Genomic DNA, 19,563 nt, shown 5'->3' on the forward strand with positions numbered 1-19,563 from the left:
TGCTGATTAGTTTTTAATGGTGTGACTGCACCATAGTTCTTCCATCGCTCACTCCTTTGATGGATATTTGGGTCCCTTCCAGTTTTTTCTTTTGCTGTTATGGAAAGGCTGTCACGAATATTTGTGTGCATGTTTCTGTGTGGACATAACTTTTCATTTCTCTGGGATAACTGCCCACGAGTTTGTCTGCAGTCTTGGGAAGTGCGTATTTATTTGTATAAGAAACTTTGCCGGAACTGCCGAAATGTTTGTTAGAGTGATGCTTCCATCTCATGGTCTTGTTGCTGAGATGCATGTGCATGCACACGCGGGCGTGCGTGCACACACACACACAAACACACGTGTTTCACTCTGTGGAACATCTTTTCATGTGACTATTGGTCATCTATATTTCCTCTTTGGAGAAATGTCTGTTCCAACATTTTCCCACCACTTTCTAATTGTTTGTCTGTATTTTGTTTTGTTTTTTTTTCTCTTGTTTTACAGTTAAGTCCTGAGACTTATTTAGACATTTTGTAATGTAAGAACTTTGTCAGATTTGTGGCTTATAATGCTTGCTTCTAGCGTGTTCTGTGCCTTCTTTATACTAAATACATGATATCTTACAGTTTCCCAGAGAGTCTCATCTACCCACAAAAAAAGTGAACCCTCTTTAGCCTCCAGACATTATATTTTTTCCTTTCTTTTTCTCTGGATGATTTTGTTAAACTTTATGGGTTTTTCTCATAAAAAGAGACAGTGCTTTCTCTGCCATCTCTGCAGTTTCTCTATAGTTTTCCCATGGGTGTGACTTTCCTCTCCCATTTAGTTATGATGCTAAGATCATTTTCCCAGTACGGCCAGTTTTTCTTTGCACTGTGACCTGGGTACTCGGCAGACTTAGCTCTTTAGCCATTCATAGTTTTCCCTTCCTTTTCAGCCCCTACCCCTGCTATTTTAGTGTTGAAAATCTTCTGACTCTTTAACATTTTGCCAGGAATTCAAGGCTGGGTTCTTCTTGTTCATCTCTTTCTAGCTTTCGTTTCCCTTATCAATGGCCTAAGGACTCTTAAACTTCCGTTGTTCTCCTAGCCCAAGAGTTGTGAAGATAAGCAAGAATTCAGATTTTTCAGGCAAGCCTTTATTACTGCATGCCTATTGGCTGCCGGACTTTGGGTGCTGCTTTGCCTTCTGCTGATGGAACCCGGCACTGATTTGTGTGTGGTAATGCTAGGATTTGTTTTTTTACCATCCCTGAAGTGTGAATTCTTTTGCAATTCTGTTGGTCTTAGTGAATCCACAGTATACAGGACTGAGTGGGAGAGGGAGAGCCATACTGTCACTCACCTACTTGACAACAGATTGAGGGGACAGAGACTCGGGTTCTTGCGTCCCAGTACAATGTTCGCCCGACAGTCAAAGATGGTGAGTTGTTCATTATTCTTTGGCAGAGAGAAGTGTGTTTTCACAACGTGAATGGAAAGCTAGTTGTAAATTACTTAAATGGTCTAGGAAATTAGTGCATACCCAGAGACCAAATAATAGAATTTTCGAACAGCAAGAATTTTTATAAATCAGAAGTTTTAAATGCTAAGGAGAAGCAAGCATGCCCTTATGGACTTTGTGCAATTTGCCACATAGAAAGTGTTCTGCTTTTATCTGGCCTTCAGCTTATGCGTTACTTCATAGTCCCTTGAGTTTTTCAGGTAACAAAGTTCTGATGGGCTCAGCTCACAATTTGCTGCATTGTAATCAACCTTGGCAGCTGGAAACCCTGAGGGTGCCGGTGAGAGAGAATGGATTTCCTCCCATGCCTCTCAGCAAAGCATCAGTGTATGCATGGTAGAAACATACTTCTGCCAGACGAGCAGCAGGCAGCATTAACCGTACGGCCTCTGTGTGCGTTGCTAGGTTACTTGGTTTTGAGTCTTTTCCTTTACAATAGATATTCATTAAAAACTCAACACTGGGGGAGAAAAAATAGAGAAAGGAAGGCAGTAGCATGAGTAAATGGGAGAGTAATATTAGCATTAGGACCCTGGATACAACAATAAATATATTAGATTACTGGCAGAGAAAAGATATTTGAACATTAGCCAAGAAAGGATTCCATTTAGCCACAAACCACAGAGAAATATTTTTAATTCTAAAATCCTCAGTTTTGTTTTTCTTGACTTTCTCAAGTGGACATTTTAGTTTTCATCCCGATATTTTTAAGAGAATGAGGTCATTGCCCTCCAATTACAACGGCCTCCAACCTGCTTGTGACCACTGCATCCCTTCGCTGGCTCCTGTCATCACTGTGGCCGTCCGAAGCAGCAGCAGTGCCATGATTCACCTCTGACGATACCTTTAGGTTCCCCGTGAAGGAGCCCCGAGAGCTACACGAATGGACTCAGTACAGTGTAGATGTGGATGTGTGAAATATCAGAAACACTCGCAGCTGTCTTCCTGGCACGGCTGGTCTGGTGGCCATCTGGTGGTCCTCATCTACTTCTTGCACCCCTCCTTTGGAATCCCCTTCCTTTTCAGTCCCTCTTAAACATGTTTCCTGTGCACACAGGGAGGGATAAAGTGGGGTCTCATATTTAACTGATAGTAATTGAGAAAAATGAACACATTTGTAAGAGAATTTCATTATTAAGTTCCACGATGATTTCTTGGAGAAGGGCATTGCAGCTAAATTTGGAAGGTAAACTATTTGACCATAGCAGGAAATAGGAAAATAAGAAACAATTTTAGATTAAAGAGGCTTTATTGAAGGCATTGATTTTGTCCCCCCCTTTTTTTTGTCCTTTCCTTGACACACATATATATCTGTTCTGGGCTTGGGGAGCAAGGTGACAAGAGTAATCTTGGGGATCTAGGAAACTCATTCAGGGCGTGTAATCATGGGGTCAACAGTGTAGCATGTGTTCCAGGAAGGAGAGGGGTGTTTAGGCATTGTGAAAATATTTTCAGGCTGTTTTCTAAACTCTGTGTGTGTGTGTGTGTGTGTGTTTGTGTGTGTGTACGCGCGCGTGCACACTAATTAAGCTCTTTAATGTCTCAAGGTGAGCTCTGGCTGAACTGAGCACCGCTAATATAAAGGCTTGTGAAAGAGTGTATACTCGGCACTGTTGGCTTTGCACATTTAGACTGAGTCAACACCTAGTTAGCAAGTGATACCTGACCCAGTAGAAACAAAAACAACAAAAAAGTAAAGTGAGATACTTCACTCAGAAATCTTTATTACCCTACACTTACCCTGCACATCAAGAATGGGATAGCTAGGAACAACTACAGATAGTTAATACAACTATTGAAATGTGTACCCCTTTTGAGACACTCCAAGAGCTCTGGGGAAGCATGTGGTGTTTCTGCTTGCCAGCTTTGCTCCTGAGAAGCTCTTTCCTCTCTAACGGCCATTTTTCTTTGGCCTGGGCCCACACACTTAGCTACTCCAACCGAAACATCCCGACTTACTGAAGTCACAAATTTTGCTTTGTTTTGAAACTGGCGCACAATGGCTGATTTCACTGTTTTTCCTTTTATTAACAAAGCTGAATTCTACGGCAATGATTTAGTCAGCAAACACACTGTTAGCTTTGCACAAAAATAGGTAGATTTTGTTCTTAAACCTAGGTCATATTGTTATCAGTGCAGAAAGGCAAGCATGTTTTCAGAACACTGGTTCTTGCGAGTCTTGGGGAAGGGTAGTTGCCATGGTGATCTCGCAGTCTCTGGAGCAAATGCAATCATGGCCTTAAACAACCCACAACCCACTGAGTTTGAAGCACCCCTCCGCAAAGGATTTCCTTCCACGGAAATTATTTGCTTTACTCAAATACAGAGGAGTTCAGTTTCTGCAGAGGGAGTTTGTCATATCTTGGTTTTGTACTTTTAAGGACTGGAGTTAAAAACAATGTGTGTTGATGAATTTTTGCGATTTTCTTCAAGAATGAGGTTAACTATCTTCCATGTGGACTACTCCATGAATGTACTCTCAAATACACAGAAAACCCCATGTTCTTATTCATCAGCTATCGAACTTAAGCAAAGCAGTCCAACAAGGTGTTGGTCCAATGCATTTCAGCATTTGAGGTTTTCCGTTTCGAGGTGTGCTCCTAAGAGCAGGGAATTCCCCTGTCACTACAAAGCCACAAGTGAACCTACAGATGGACCTTCGTGCACAGAGCACTCCGCAGCAGCACTTCCTGCAGTCGGTAGTTCTGAACCAGCAATTGCTCAGAGTGCAGATTGATGTGCGAACACTGTATTTACAGGACCGAGACCGCACATTTGCTCCGCAGCTGTGTTTAATGGTTATCAGTTTGGCACGCAGCGTGATTATTTTGGAGGGAGAACACACGCTTCAGACCCCTCTTGGCAGGACTGAAGTAACTAAAGTACCTGCTGCTGAGATGAATCATATGAACTTAATTAGATTGGCTACGTAATTAGCCTTGGAGGAAACCTAGGGAAAATCCTTGTGGGTTAGCGATTTGTTATTATCAAATGGAAGCATGCTCGTTTTTGGGGGCTGGGAATTGAAGGCAATGTGACTCGAATGCATCGGAAACTCTGATACATATACACATGCATACACACACTCACATATATATGTATACATATATGCATGCATGTATGTGTGGACATGTATATGTTTGTGTGTATATGCATACATATGTACACACAACACACATACACACACTCAAAGAGAGAACACTTTTAGAAGTGAAACTCTTCCAGGGCTGTCTGGAGTATCCATTCAGTAAACTAGGATTTATTTGCTTTAATGCTGGGGATGGTTCCATCTGCACATGACAGTGTCCAGTAGATGAAACTTAAGTATATGTTCAGGCAGCTTTCCACTGCCAAGGGGGACCTACAGCTCCCTAGTAAACACCCAGTGTCACCGTGGGGCTGTGCCAATAAGCCCGGACTGTGACTGGCGTATGCACTCTGAGACAGGGACCCTGTGTCATACTTACGTTTACATTGGGTTTAAGATTGCAATTTTAGTGGCTTGTTCTGTTGTCCATTGTTTTGATTGAGAAAAAAAGGGGGAGCATTTAATTTAATTCTTATTTATTAAAATAATTTAGAAATTTGATTCTCCGGTGGTAGAGTCCTAAAAAAGTGAGTTAATTGTGGAGAACAGCTATAAACTATTTACTATGAGGAGATTAAATTTTATTCCCCGATATAAGGTGATGCCAAGGTAAGATTTGCAAACTATGCTCATTTAAAGTATTTCACCAGCCTATCAAAAAGGTGTCATAGTTTAATCAAAGCACTTAGTTACATAAATTCTCCAGACTGTCTTGTAAATGAGGAAATAAATGAAAGGGGACAGATTTCGTTTTCCTATGGCGTGCTTTAATGATTGGAAACGCTCTGTAGGAACTGTCAAACTTCCATGGCCGGCCAGAAACTGAAATCAAGTTGAGCTCTCACGTTCACATATTAATGCAACCTGCTCAGAATTGACTACAAACAAATTCCTCCCATACTCATCTTCTCAGAAAGCCTTTTCAAAAAAAAAAAGTCCTAGCCTGTAAACTCAAGCTTGGCTTGCTGCAGTTCTGATGAGAGTGCTGTCGAGTTCCCACTGTCTGAGCTCTCTTCCCCACAACTGCCTCCAACTCTTCTGCTTCTTAGAAAACTTAAGAAAATAAAATGATCCCAGTTCAACTTGAAAGAAATCATGAATCCTGTTCACAGGTGCGGTAGTTGCAGTATCGACAGAATGCCTTTGGGCAAGGGTCTTTGACTACCTGAATCTCTCTTGATGCCCCTGTGATAGGTGTGCGCCACTGGTTCAGATCGCCAGTGTGCGTGCCGGTGTGAGCTCGGCTCTTTCCTCTGCTTCCCCCAGATCAACTCTACTCACAGCACATAGAGATGATGGAAGGATTAAATCAGACTGTATAGGTAGTTAATGCTAACCTGTTATCGAGGAGGAGCATCCATTTAGTCACTGGTTAGTCTGGGTTAGTTGGTGGCAGGCCTGCTTCTACGTGTTTATATGCATGTTCCTCCCTCGAACTCATAGGCACATCGACAGTTTCGTTTTTCCTTCCTCTCTGTATTTCTCCATGTTGGCTTTCTGGCTGCTCCTTGCATGTGTTGGTTATATGCCAGATTGTTTGTTTGAGGCCGTTGGTGCTTACGTACATCATTAGCCATTGACATATGACCAATATGTGAACCCCTGTGGCCCCTGGGGTGGCAGTGGGTCAGTATTTTCTACCTAAGCCATGATTTTGTCATTAGAGGACCTGATTTAATTCCTGGAACTCAGCTCCAAGTAAGTAAGCAGTTTTAAAAGACAAAGATGGCAGTAAGCAAATGTTCTGAGCTATCTAAAGAGAAACACGTGAATGTTAGCCTTTACATCGCTACTAACTTAGGTCATCTCAAGCCCCTTGTTAACAGCGCCTTCCGTCATGAAAGTGTTAAGAGAGCCTGATGTCAGTCGCCCGCCGCCCCTCTGTTAAATCTCGATCTTATCCTCTTCGTTGGACATATATCTGCCCTGAGCATGCAGTACGGCCTCCGTAAGGCTGTGTGCAGAGCCGAAATCATGTTATCAGCACCCAATTTTCTCAATCACGGGGGTCCAGAATGACATGGAAGTGAACCCTTTCTTGACTCCTGAAGTACTAGCAGGAAAATGTGTTTGAAATGCACAGGCATTCAACCTGAAAAGTGTTGTTGAAAGATATAACCAATTGTAAAGGCAGAAACATCTGTGGGGGAGAAAATGCACTTGGAATCCCACATCTCATTTGAATTAGATACTAGCAACCGTTGTAATTGCTGGCTTTGTTTTCGTGAACACGCTAAGCTTAGCATGATACTGCAGTCAGATGCGTCTGAAGGGTGAGGGTTTCCCATGCCCCTTTCTAGCTCTTGACACAGATCTCCGCCATGAATTTAATTTGTTACTCGTTCAGTGACTAAATTTCGTGAGGACAAAGACAACTTTACGAGTCGCAACAGACGAGAACAGCATCACGTTTCCGACCAAATATCTTCCAAATGATGGATAACAACATGTACCATTTATTTCTGCTACGCTTTACTGTTAAAATTAAAGTAATCTATCTAGTGGCTAGAGTCAAGCTGCTGAAGAATAGCTCGGCCTAATATATTCAGCAAAATCAAACTGGAAAGGTTACGTTGCTATGGCACCCGTAATTTTTAAGAAAAGTGTTTCATTTCATAAAACATTGACATTGTCTGTTGGCATCATGCATATGTGTTACGTGGTCACTCTCCCCCAGCTTGCTTTCTGCGTGTGTATGTTTAGCAAGCTATTTTCACACTCGTTTAAACATAAACAGCAATGTAGAAATTCAATGTGTTTAAAGAAAAGAAAAAATAGCTTTTCAAAACCTTGATATTTTATCAAGTCTAATTTTTGAAATAACTTATTTTAGCCACCTTTAAAAAACAAATCCAGTTTCTCAGGTTTTCTTTTTACAAAACCGGGGACAGTTGGAGAAGAATCCATCTGTTCCTTTTAGTTTCACTTTATGGCTAGGCTTGAGACTTCAGGACAGGTTGCAGAAGTGGAGAAATGACAACTCCTAACTTACTCGGCAGCCAGACTCTAAGCAAGGCATCTCCTTTCAGGCAAAGGTCGCCTTAGCGGGATGATGTCTAAAGCCCGACTTCTGAACATCTGGCGGTTGTAGACTGCGACACCAAGACCTTTGTGGAAAAACCCGCAGAAGCATGGCTTTCTGAGATCACCCAGAGTCACTTTTGAGGAGGATTTTAATTTCCAGGTGCCAAGCACACCAGGAATCCTACCTTATGAAGAACAGAGCTGTTTGCTCCCGGAGAGACTCCGGACGGCCGCTCCCTTATGTTTATCATTATGTGTCCGATGCTAAGGAAATTCCGCCTCCTCTTGCCGCTGCTGGCTTCTTTCGTGCTCTTTTCTATAGGAAGAATTTGAACTATAAAATTTGAGAAGCTTTGGCGTCTGTAGAAATTTGAGAGCCTTGCCTTCCCCCCTTTCCGCATATAACATATTTTAACAAAAGCATTGCATCCCAGTGCATTCTACATGTCAAATTGCACATAGTTTATCTCAAAGGAGTCTCGGGCTTGAGCTGAGAAATTGTGAAGCCCCAAAGCAGCCACAGAGGCTGTAACTTTGTTGCAGGAGGATTTAATGATGAAATTAATTTTAAGTCATTATTTTTACTCTGTCATTTATTGAAAATGGTGAGCGTCCCAGGTCATAGTTCGGGACTCCAGGGAGAATTCTGAAGTCGGACAAAACCTTTGCAGGTTTTAACTAGGAAACCGAAGTTGTATTGGTGAGGTGCTAGGTTTTATGTTTGTGATGCCTGGTTTAGAATTCATGAAAATTAAAATGAGCTGATATTTTAAAATGTCTGGGTCCCTAGACCATAGTAGTATGGTGTCATGTTTTTAAAAATCCTTTTAGATATATTCTAAGTGAAAGAGTGGCTTATCATAGCCTTGTTTTTATCAGCTCTTACTTTAAATAGCAAAATTTAAAAACAATCTTTGAAAAGCAGGAAGCTACTCTCCAAAACAACACTTTTTATATTAGTATGTGAGGCGTTGATTTAATATATAATGGTGATTTTAGAATTTGTACTACTTCAGTTTGTACAGGCAATACATCAAGAATCACTGAGATTTTCATATTATGATGTTAATATTGTGGCATATTGTGACTCTGAATTGCGAAGCATTTCTTTGCCTATTTAATGTCATTTCCAACTGGGTGTTAGGTAGCTTGGCTGTATCCAGGGAAACCCAGGGTGTCTGAAACAGTATGTTTCCAGCTTCAGAAAATGGCTTCAGCATTTATAAGCAAATATCTTTTAGCAGCTGTTGCTCCTTCCTCAGCATTTAAACAATTTAAAGAGAGCATAATAGCATACAGTATCAAGATTCTCTGTGTATTTTCCATCTTTATTTTAACCTCTATTTCTTTTAGTTTTAAAACTTTTAACTTTTGGCTTTTTGAGACAGGTTCTCTGTATATCTTTGTCCTGGAATTCTCTCTGTAAACCAGGCTATCCTTGAACTCCCAGAGATCCGTCTGTCTCTGCCTCCTCAGTGCTGGGCTTAAAGGTGTGTACCACCACACCCAATTCCATTTTAAAAGTATATTTGGAATTTAAGTAGAATACTTTATATATCTCTCTGATAGAGAGAGAGAGAGAGAGAGAGAGAGAGAGAGAGAAAGAGAGAGAGAGAGAGAGAGAGAGAGAGAGAGAAAGAGAGAGAGATATCAAATAAAAAACATTAATTTGGGATTCACTGCGTTCTTTAAGTAGCTAAAAGGAATGCTGAAAAATTTCATATCAAACTGCCAGTGATTTGTGTTAAAGATGAAGAAATGGAGTCCTAATGGCAGACATCAAAGATATGTCAGTGAATTTATATACTAGAGACATCAGATTCGAATTTAGTTATAACTATAATTTTACACTTTAGAAACTTTGTCGAAATAGTTTAATTTAGCAGTAATATTTTTCAGCATTTTATAAATCTGGGTAAAATGATATTGTTCGTACACTGTCTTGTTGAGTCGTATTGGTGTTAGTGGTCTGCATCACCTGTGCATACTACTGGGACAATGACATATATGTCTAATTTCTGAGGATATCCTGCCGACCTGGGTTTAGGGCAGGACCCTGTGACTACTGAAGAATGACTTTCATGCCTAATCCCATGGAAAATTGGCACATTATAGCATATATGTAGTTTAAGCTCTGTTTTAAAAACATCATGCACAGTGTTTAAAGTTTTAGCTTAACTGAACATTGGTGCAATTGCATTTATTTAGTTCAGTAATTTGGAGCTGCTGGCACAGGGCCCTCTGCAGGTCCCCGTGACTCATGTGCTGGGGAAGTGTTATTCAAGACATCAGAGTCCTCGCTCTCATTTGCTGAAACTCATGTTTTGACTGTGGGCAAGTTTTCATGGCAGATTTAAAACAAATATTCTGTGATAATATTTGGAAGCTGGGTGATGTCTAGCCTTACATAACTGGGATTAATATAAAGTTCGTGGACTTTCAGGCTATCCACTACATGTAGTTTTGGAAAACTAGTTTAGTCTTTGTTGTGTTTTTAGTATTTAACCCTTGTGCTTCTAATTATGTGTGTCTAAACAACTAGCACTATTTAGAGGAAATTTGTTGTTTTACTTACTAGTAAATTAGCATGGACCAAATGATATTAGGGCGTAAGTGTGAACGCCACTACACTCACAAATCACTTCAAGCTGTTTCAGAATACAGTTTCCTAGAAATGGGTCGTACTTCTTTGATCTGTCTGCCTCATTCAGTGCTCCTGACAGCCGCAACTTTATCTACTCCCACCCTCATATGAGATATAACCTATAGTTTAAATTGTTACAGTGACATGGGTGCTGTTGAGGGACCATCTGTACTGGACTGGTTTGTTAACAAAGCCAATTAAGATGAAATCTTCTGTCTTTCCCTTGGAATTAGGTTATAGAGTAACGTTTCTTCTTATTAGAATATGGAAGCCTGATCCATTAGACCCGACCAGTGACACTTGTCCATTTGACGTAACCAGTTGTTTCTCCCCACTGTTTCTGCTTTCCTCAAATTCGATTAAATGCGCAGAAAAATTAGTTAATTCTTGTTCAGCAATTTTATCTGGTGGTGCCAGCATACTAGCTGCAAGAAAGCAAAACACATAGGAAAGGCCTATAGTTTCTACGCTCCCTTTGAACTTGACTTCACAGCTTTCCAGCCCTTGGCGGTGGTGAGTCTTGCACAATGGGCTACATCCAAGTTTCTATCACCAAAAGAACTGAGTCCACATTATTCCAGAATTCCTCTTAGAAAGAAATGTGAGCCTGGAATGGCCTTGAATTAAAATATAAACAAAAACCAAAGCGGTGTGTAAAAGACATACTGAATAGTATTGTATAGTCCTCTTGACTAGTTTTCCAAGTGTCTAGCCTTCATGACACCCTCTAATCCACTGGACTGCACCATCTGTGTGGTGACACATCACGTTTCCATGGCCTCACCATGCGGAGAGAAGTTCTTTTGGTATGCAGGATATTTTAACCATCTCTTGAGGTCTTGATTTACCTGTCTCACTACACTTTGATTTGTCACTAGCTCCAGGGCCTAGCAATTAGTAGCCAGGATCTATGCTCCCCACAAGGTGGCAACACTAGACCCTGACTTGTGGGCTAAGTGCAGCCTGTTCAGTGGTCCAGCATAGCTACCTTCACCCTCTTCATGGGCCTCTTAATGTATTTGGGGTGATTTCTTATGTGTTTTAAGGCCTTGCAAGGAGCTGCTGGGCTGTGTGCTTTTGTGGCTGACACAATTCAGGTTTGACTGTTTGCATAGCAGAATATTTCTTCAATGCTGTTTGAAATCCCTGCTTTATTATAAACAAGGGACTTCTTTACCTTGGAAAATCTTAAGAGGAAAACAAAAACCCAGAGATTTTTCTGACGTATCAGGCCTGAAAATAGGCAACCTTTCATATGGTACCGCACATCTAAAGAGGCACATAGACAAGAGTTACAGAGTGTTAGAAAACTACAGTAATGCGAAAATACAAAGGATTTTAATTTTGCTTTTGCTTATGGAGACTTGAAAAGATTAAATCATATTAGAATAAAGATTCTCCAGATACAATTCCAAATTCCGTGCTATGTCAATTAGATTATGCAACCCTACCATAAAAACAACTTAAAGATTTGCTGAGGTCTACTGAAGTAGCCACAGTGTTCTGGAACGCTTAAATAGTCTTTTCAGTGAGACAGGAAAATCAGTGGCTGCTGAACTTAATTTTTTAATGGAGAAAGTGATGTCGTCTATTGTGAGGTTTCGAGGGATTCCATGAAAGCCCTAACATGTATTTATGCAAATACACACACACACACACACACACACACACACACAAATATTTATTACTATCTCAGTCTGTTTTAATGTTGCTGTAACAAAATACTGGAGACCGTTGACTTTATAGGAATAGATAAAGTGGCTCTTGTTTCTGGAGGCTGGAAAGTTTAATTGCATTGTTTGGGCATCTGCTGAGGGCCATTATTATGACATAACATCTTGGAGGATATCATGGCTACACCTAGCAATAGCGCTATGTTCAGTCTCTCTTCTTTTTCTAAAGCCACTGCTGCTCTCAAAGGGTCCATGAGGGGGTTATCTGCATGACCTCATCTAACCCTAGTCTGCTTCCCAAACCTCCAAGTCCAAATAAAGCTGACATAGGAACTAAGGAAGATTCCAATGTGGGACACACTCAAGTTATTGCACTTACAAAATACACTTGCAAAATACAGACATAAATGCAGGATAGCTAAAACCTCAGTAATACTTTCTCTGTCTTAAACTGTAATGGACCCAATTCCATGAATTTATAATTGTTTTTTCTTACCTGCCTAAAACTTTGAAGAATCTCTGTTATCTCTGAATCTCATGATGTTTGTTTTCCAAAAACAAAACAAGGAAATAAACGTGTATTTTATATTATAGGAATTGGGCAAATGAAGACGGATTTTGCCTGTGCCCATGATCTTAGTGATTTGGAATTATTTTTGAGTGCTTGCTTCCCTTCCTGGCTGTGGTGTGCAGACCAATCCAGATGGCTAATACATAAACAACAGGAACCGTGCTTGCTCAGATCTCTTAGGAGCTCAGAGGCTCCCAGTCCCAGGACGTGTGTTTCTTGCCTTGTGTTTTACCTTCACACATGCTGTGCTTTCATTTTCTTCACGTTACATGGTCTTCACCCTTCGTACATGAAGGTAGAGACTCCCAAGCCTGTCTGGCACTATTAACGCCTTGCACCATTTAGGACTCTTTTGTAAAACTGTGTAACCCAAGCTGTCTTCAATTTTACCTTTTAGAATGCATTCCTAATTCATTTTTTTTCTGTCGTTATTCTCTTCTCAAAATTAATCCATCGAGGCCTGATGAGATGGCTCGGCAGATAAGGCACTTGTCATATCAGCCGGATGACTCGCCTTCACTTCCCAGAACCTGTGGCAGGAGGAGAAAATCGACTCCCAGAGTCATTCTCAGAGTTCCATGTGCACTCTGTGGCACGAAAATCCCTCCAACATAAATTTTTAATAAAAAATTTAAAGTAATAACTCTAAGTTTGAAGAGGAGAGACTGAGACCACAGACTTTGCCGCGGCGCTTGGATTCTGCTTATCGGTGCAAGTAAATATTTGACCTCGGACAGTTTCCTATGTCTCCTCGCTCAGGAAATGGGATAAAAGGGAGATAAAGCACAGAGCCTGGCACAGTGTGAGCGCTGTCACTGTTATTATTAACATATTTTGAGGGGGGAAGCCCCACAGTTGCAAGAGCACTGTTCAGAATAAATCCACATGCTGTTTTGGAGTTTCACGCAGGTCTTCTAGAAGGACTCACCATGAGCAAACAGTACGCAACTGTCACTGTATGACATCAGGGTTCACGTCCATTCTCCCACTGGACCTCCGATGGCCTGAGGAAAGCCTCTTGTGGCTCCTGTGTGGATTCTTTATTGGCCCTTGTTACGTGGTGACCGTGTTGGAACGGGATGCTGCCAGTCCATGCATGCTGCTCTCTCTGAGGAGAAAGACAAAATACTGGTCCAGGCCAGCTCTGGCCATGCCCTAGACATTACATATAACCTTCTTTACAGCCCCGTGGGCTAGGCCATTACTTAATTCCTCACTCTATGCACTTACTATTGCTGAATTAAATGTCAGCAAATATAATTTTTCAATATGTATTTTCTTAAGCTGGGCATGCATCTCATACTTGTAATCTTAACACTTGGGCCTGGCAAGAGTCCAGGATTAGCCTGGTCTATATATTGAGTTCAAGGCCTACCTGGGCTGCCCAGTGAGAGACCCTGGCTCAAAAAAAAAAAGAAAAAAGAAAAAAAAAAGAACCAAAGTAGAGTAAAATGAAACAAAAAAAAATAATTGTACTTAAGTAGCCAATAGAACAGATAAATGTAATTAACTTAGATTGTCTTGAAAATTTAGCACACATGGTGGTATCTGTATGGTTAGAATGGAGAGAGAGGATTTGAAGGATTAGTTTCATACATTAGCCTGTATGTCTGATAATGAGATTCAGGCATTTCTTTTCCAAAACGCTCTTCTCTCTCTCTCTGTGTGTGTGTGTGTGTGTGTGTGTTTGCGTGTGCACACATGTGTGTCTGCCTCTGTCTGTTGGCATGTGTATATAGATTCATGAAAAGCCGGGTACTGACCAAGGTTGTGCTGTTTGGATGGAGTTTAAAGGAATATAGTGGTACAAGTAATTTGCATATAAGCCAGGTCATTGGGCACCAGCCCAGCTCCTTGATTGATCCAGACATCTTATTTCCAATTACTTTACAATGTGTTCCACTTGAAGTCTGTAGAAGAAATAGCTAAAGGGTCTTGGTTAATGTCTTTTATTTAGAAAAAAAAGGTAGAATTCAAACTCGACCACCTCCGTAGGGCACATGCTAACTACACTGAAAGCTCCGTTTGTAGTCTTCTGCTCAAAATCCTTGAACTCTCTTCCATGATTTGTAGAGAGCAGTTTTATGCATATAATCATTTAATTCCTTTTCACTTAACTTACAGCGTGGCTTCTGAGGTGAGGAAAAGCTATGCATAAAATTGCAAATCTCTGAAATCTAAAAGAGGGACTTTCATTCAGACGGAAATTGATTCTTTACTCTTCTGTTCATTGTTGCTTGGTGGCAGGATCAGCGTTGTCTCCTAAAACCTGAAATAGATCTGATAAAGTACAAAGTGAAATCTTTTCCCTCCTTGTTGTTCCCAGCCTCAGAGGGCACACCATTTATAGTTCCAGTAGGACTGGGTGGTAGATTTTTCTGTCTGTGCTCATGTAAAAGCATAGATGACTTCCTGGGAAAATCAAAGATCACATTCTTGAGTTAGGAGCCGTGCTGTTTGAGAACAATAAAGTTTGCTATTGTCGGTATGCAAAAGGGAGCAATGTTAGTAACATTGACAAGTGACTTTTTGTAAGTCACCGGTTGCAACAGGGGTGAAATCAAAGGCGGTTAGTGACATGATTTGTCTTTCATTTTCAATTCCATCCTGTGTCCTAAGCTATTTTTTTTTTTACAAAGAATGCAGTATTCAAGTCGGAGTCCTCTAAATTAAATTGAGTCCATCCCAAACTGACAAACTAAACCTTTTTAAAATTCCTTGTTGCATTGAAGCCAGTGGAGGACTATCCACCCTGTTTTTTTTCCTGGTTTGATTGCTGTCCGTGGACCTCTTCAAAGACTCTGTAGGCTTATGTGGTGAAGTTCTAGGGTTGTTCATGAAGATTCCTGTTGCCCGGAAATGTAACACTGGTTTGGCATTTGTTACTGAAGTTGTTGTGGCTAATGGGACCCCGGAGAGGTCTGTACATGTCCAGCTAGCTCTCTCTGAAGTTTACTTACCTGATTTGCACGTCTTTTCTGTCAGCACTTGTACTGACAATAATAGTTTCCATGATAGATACAGACTGAATATGGTCTCATGGTATCTTTATATAAAATATTTGTTCAGAAGATAATTTAGAAACACTATGACATGTAAGAATAATGAGCACTCAACCGATCCTATGGGAGGCAATTCAGTGTGCGACTATTTTAATTTAAATCCAAGGGTTTTATTTCAGATAATGGCTACTAGTAAAATTAATGATATTTTCTCCAGAGTAGTTTTGTTACATCTTCTATCATTCATCTTTAACGTTTTATTCAAATTTGATTTTTAAAAATTAAATAGCAGTTTCACTGAAGTATAACTTTGTGCACTGTTTGTTCTACAGGAATTTAGATTTTGTGATTTTTGCACTAGATGTCTACCCAAGACAAAGAAGTTGAATACTGCCACGGGCCATGCTTAGGTTATCACTTTGGGAGCTCAGGGCCGAAATTCCTCTGTCACCTGCGTGTGTAATTGAGAAATTATAGTCAAAAGAGACTGTCCCAATGAGGAGTCTCAAAGTTAACACTTGAGAGGTTAGCACATACCAGTCATGTAGTGGACTTGGACCATGAGTAGCCACGGGCCAGCAGCATCTTCACAAGCCAGGTTGGGAGAGTAATGAGGATAGTCAAGTGCCTTGATAGATAGTTGGTGCACAGCAGCAACCCCAGACATGAACTTACAAAAGCAATACCCAGCCATTCTATAAATTTAAAGCAAAGTACGGGCAACATGAGAAAGCATACATCATCACTAATTTCAAGCGGCAGGGTAAGTGCTATAAGAATCTGCTGTGTGGTGTCGCTCGGCATTTATACTCGCTGGAGTATGGTTGCTATGAGCCTACTTTGGTGCTACTGATAGTTAGTTATATGTGGCAATAGCAGCACATGCATATATGAAAACATTTCAAGGAAAGTTGGGATCATGCCAACATGCTACGCATACCTGCTTTTAAGTGACAACATGCTGAGACATTTTGATATCCGTAGCAGTAATTGTGTTTTACATAGTTGAGTTATTTTAAGTGCAATTGTTTTTATTTCCGTGAGAGGGAACATGTTACAGTCGCCTGTTTTGTTCTTTCTCTGTAGGAAGAATGTTTCTTGAACTTAGAGGCTCCAATATCTAGAGTGTGTGGATATGACACCCCATTTCCTCACATTTTTGAGCCATTTTATATCCCGGACAAATGGAAGTGCTATGACGCCCTTCGCAAGATGATCAACTATTGACCACAGAGGTAGGTGTTACCTTCTGTTGATGTGTACAGATGGCGTTTGTGCCCTGTTACCCAGGGTCAACTGCCACCTGTGTCTTCTATTTTGGTGAACAGTAACCCTGATAGCAAAGCGTTTACTTCATAAGAAATGCTCAAACTTCTGCTAGCACATTTACACCCCGTAGGCATGTGTCAAGAGTAGTAAGATCTATAGGCGGCATCAGTGTGCTGGTATTAAATAATCAGATACACTGTCTCCTACTCTGGTCCCAGTTTTCCCCTTCATATTCTATTGTTCCAGCTTTTGAAGATTGCCTATGTAGGAAAGTGATTTCTGTTTATTGAAAGGGACCTCTCCCAGATCAGGTTCCAGTTGTTCATAATGTGTTAAATGACACTCAGAGGTTTATCTTCATCTTATCCAGAAGTCTTTTCTTTTCTTTTCTTTTCTTTTCTTTTCTTTTCTTTTCTTTTCTTTTCCTTTTCTTTTTTTACAAGAAAGCCTATCTAGTATAGAGAAATTTTTACTAAGAAATAAACAAATCGAAAGAAAAAAAACCTAGCATTACTGCTGTTTGCGGAATATTTTTTGACAAGTGAATGTTTTCATTGGTGGGAGGGAGGGCCTGTTTGGTTTTGAAACAAGATCTAATTCCAGCTCAGGCTGGCCTTAAAGTCTCCTATTATCCTGCCTCTGCCTCCCAAGTGCTGGACTCACAGGCGTGTGCCACCACACCCAGCTTGCGAGTGTCTTGTGAGAGCTGGATGAGAGATCCTATTTGTTCAGTGTTTTCTAGGTTGGCCTTCCCAAGCCTGTCAGCAGTGCTGTTCTAGGAAGAAAAAAAAAAGAATATTGCTAAGAATTATTTGGTTTTCAAGTTTTTTAATATAGAAGTTGCCAACACTGACACCCTGCTTTTAATGTGTTCCAAAATGAGGAGATGAGATTGCAGAATTTATATTTTAATATCTTAGTTGTCCAGAAAGTAATAATAATGCACTTTGAGGGACCAAGATTTTTCAGAAGATAAAAGGAAAATAAATTTGGCATGGTGGCAACAGCCTTTTCCTGCAATAATACGGAATGATGCAATTCTTAAATTTTGTTCGTGGGTTACGGAGCTAGCTTGTAGGCGATCATAGAAAGAATTTATCTAAATAAGGTCCCCTTTTGTTACTACATTCCCACAGTCTCCACAGTCTCATAGCTGTGTTTTGAGACTATTGTTCCAGGTGTCAATTAGAGGTGTTGACTACACAGTCCTGTAGGTACAGAGCCTGCATTTCTGATGCCATGAAAGTATTGGGTTTCTGTGGTCAGTGGCCCCTAGGGTTCTTTGGAGATTTTCATCCTCTCTGGGGGAGTCTCTCCATGGACTCTGTGCTGGAAAATCAAGGAAATGTGATCATTTGACTTACTGCTAGTTTTAAAATATTTTAAAATAAATTTTGTTGTCTTTAAATTCGGCTTGCGCATTTGATTTTAAGTGTAAACAAAATATGTTAGCCTATGCTAACAATGTGATAAAGGAATAAAATAGCTTTTCTGTGTTGAAAGTTAAATATGTTACTAAGGAAAGTAAGTATGCACGGAGCTAAGAATGCTTATAATTGTTACTGATTTCTTTTACAGAAAACCTGGAAGATTATGACTAGATATGGAGATATTTTTCTGAACTTTTTTATATTTCCTTAGACTTCATTCTTCTTACATAACATTTTCTGAAATGAACTATGATGGATATTGGCTGAAGAGCTGCAAATCACTTATTGTGTTATTATGAGTGGGTTGGGGGGATTGAGCGTGTTAAAGAGCTTCGTGGGTGGCCTTGTAATTGTTTCATAACTATAAATATTGGGTAGTGTTGTATTCAATAAAGCAAAAATCACATTGCCTTCAAATTGTGTGTGTCTTCTTCAGTTGGTTAAAAAGGATTCTCATTGCAGAATAATGGGTTGTTACCTTGCTAACTGAATTTGAGTTAAAGTAAAATATTTATTCTAGAAATGCTGACGTTTCCTCTTTATTGTACTTGGTTTAATTCTTTATGGTCAGGATGGTTTTGAGTTGGCAAAACTTTTGGAATGTGTTTCTCCATCGCTCCGTCTTGGTTGAACAAGGTTACTTGCGGACCTGGTTCCTCTGGGTTAGAGGGATTGAATCATCTCTGTATTACTTCCTTACTCAGTAGAGCATTCTCCTGCTTACTATCACATTGTTAAGCTCTAGCTACAATTGTAGGTGTTTCCCCTGCCCAAAGAGTTCGCAAAACAAATTCTATTTTTTATTTATTCCTATTTCTATTTCTGTGTAGATAAGAGGAAAGTGTTAGCAAGCAGCGATGTCTTCTGTCAGCTGGGCCCTTTCCTGGGGATACTGGCCAAGCCTCATTTTGCCTTCTCTGCCCCTCTTCATAGTTCTAGAAGATCTGAACACAGCCTCAGGAATTCCCCACAGAGTCATCACCCTGGCCTGCTCTTGGAAATTGAGCAGTTTGACTCTTCTTCCCTTCCATAGTCCCCAAACAACTGCCCCATTCAAGTTTTGGCAGAAAGGTCCATGACAAAGCAGCGAAACTGGATTGTCCTGTTTCGAAAACTGAATATTTCCTTATAATTACAGATATGTGTTTTTCTTTAGGACTGTAATTGTAAAGGTTGCACCCTAGTTGTTTTTGCCAATAATTGGAGAAGGCTACGGAAGGTAACTGGTAGATTGTTACTAACTTGGAGGTAGAGTAAAGGCAGTACCACAGGTTCTGTGCAATGGACCAGTAGTTTGTTAGGTTTGAAAACAAAGCCCTTTCCTTGGGTTAAAAATAGCAAGCCCTGTGCAGATAAGATGGGAAGCAGTGCAGGTTG

At 40.4% G+C, this 19,563-nt stretch overlaps 1 protein-coding gene across 2 annotated transcripts in view; it reads left to right on the forward strand.

The window, feature by feature from the left end:
• The window catches only part of Bckdhb (branched chain keto acid dehydrogenase E1 subunit beta), a 185,155-nt gene extending 166,552 nt beyond the window's left edge, over window positions 1–18,603 (forward strand). For both annotated transcript variants that reach the window (XM_048435762.3, XM_087905446.1), the window contains exons 10-11: window positions 16,574–16,722; window positions 18,335–18,603. In XM_048435762.3, the coding sequence (XP_048291719.3) occupies window positions 16,574–16,714 (141 nt within the window). In that variant the 3' untranslated portion in view covers window positions 16,715–16,722; window positions 18,335–18,603. The remainder of the gene's footprint in view (window positions 1–16,573; window positions 16,723–18,334) is intronic.
• Window positions 18,604–19,563: the final 960 nt, after the last annotated feature.

This window comes from Myodes glareolus, chromosome 4, assembly GCF_982192425.1.
Source record: "Myodes glareolus chromosome 4, mMyoGla1.1, whole genome shotgun sequence".
Lineage (NCBI taxonomy): Eukaryota > Metazoa > Chordata > Mammalia > Rodentia > Cricetidae > Myodes > Myodes glareolus.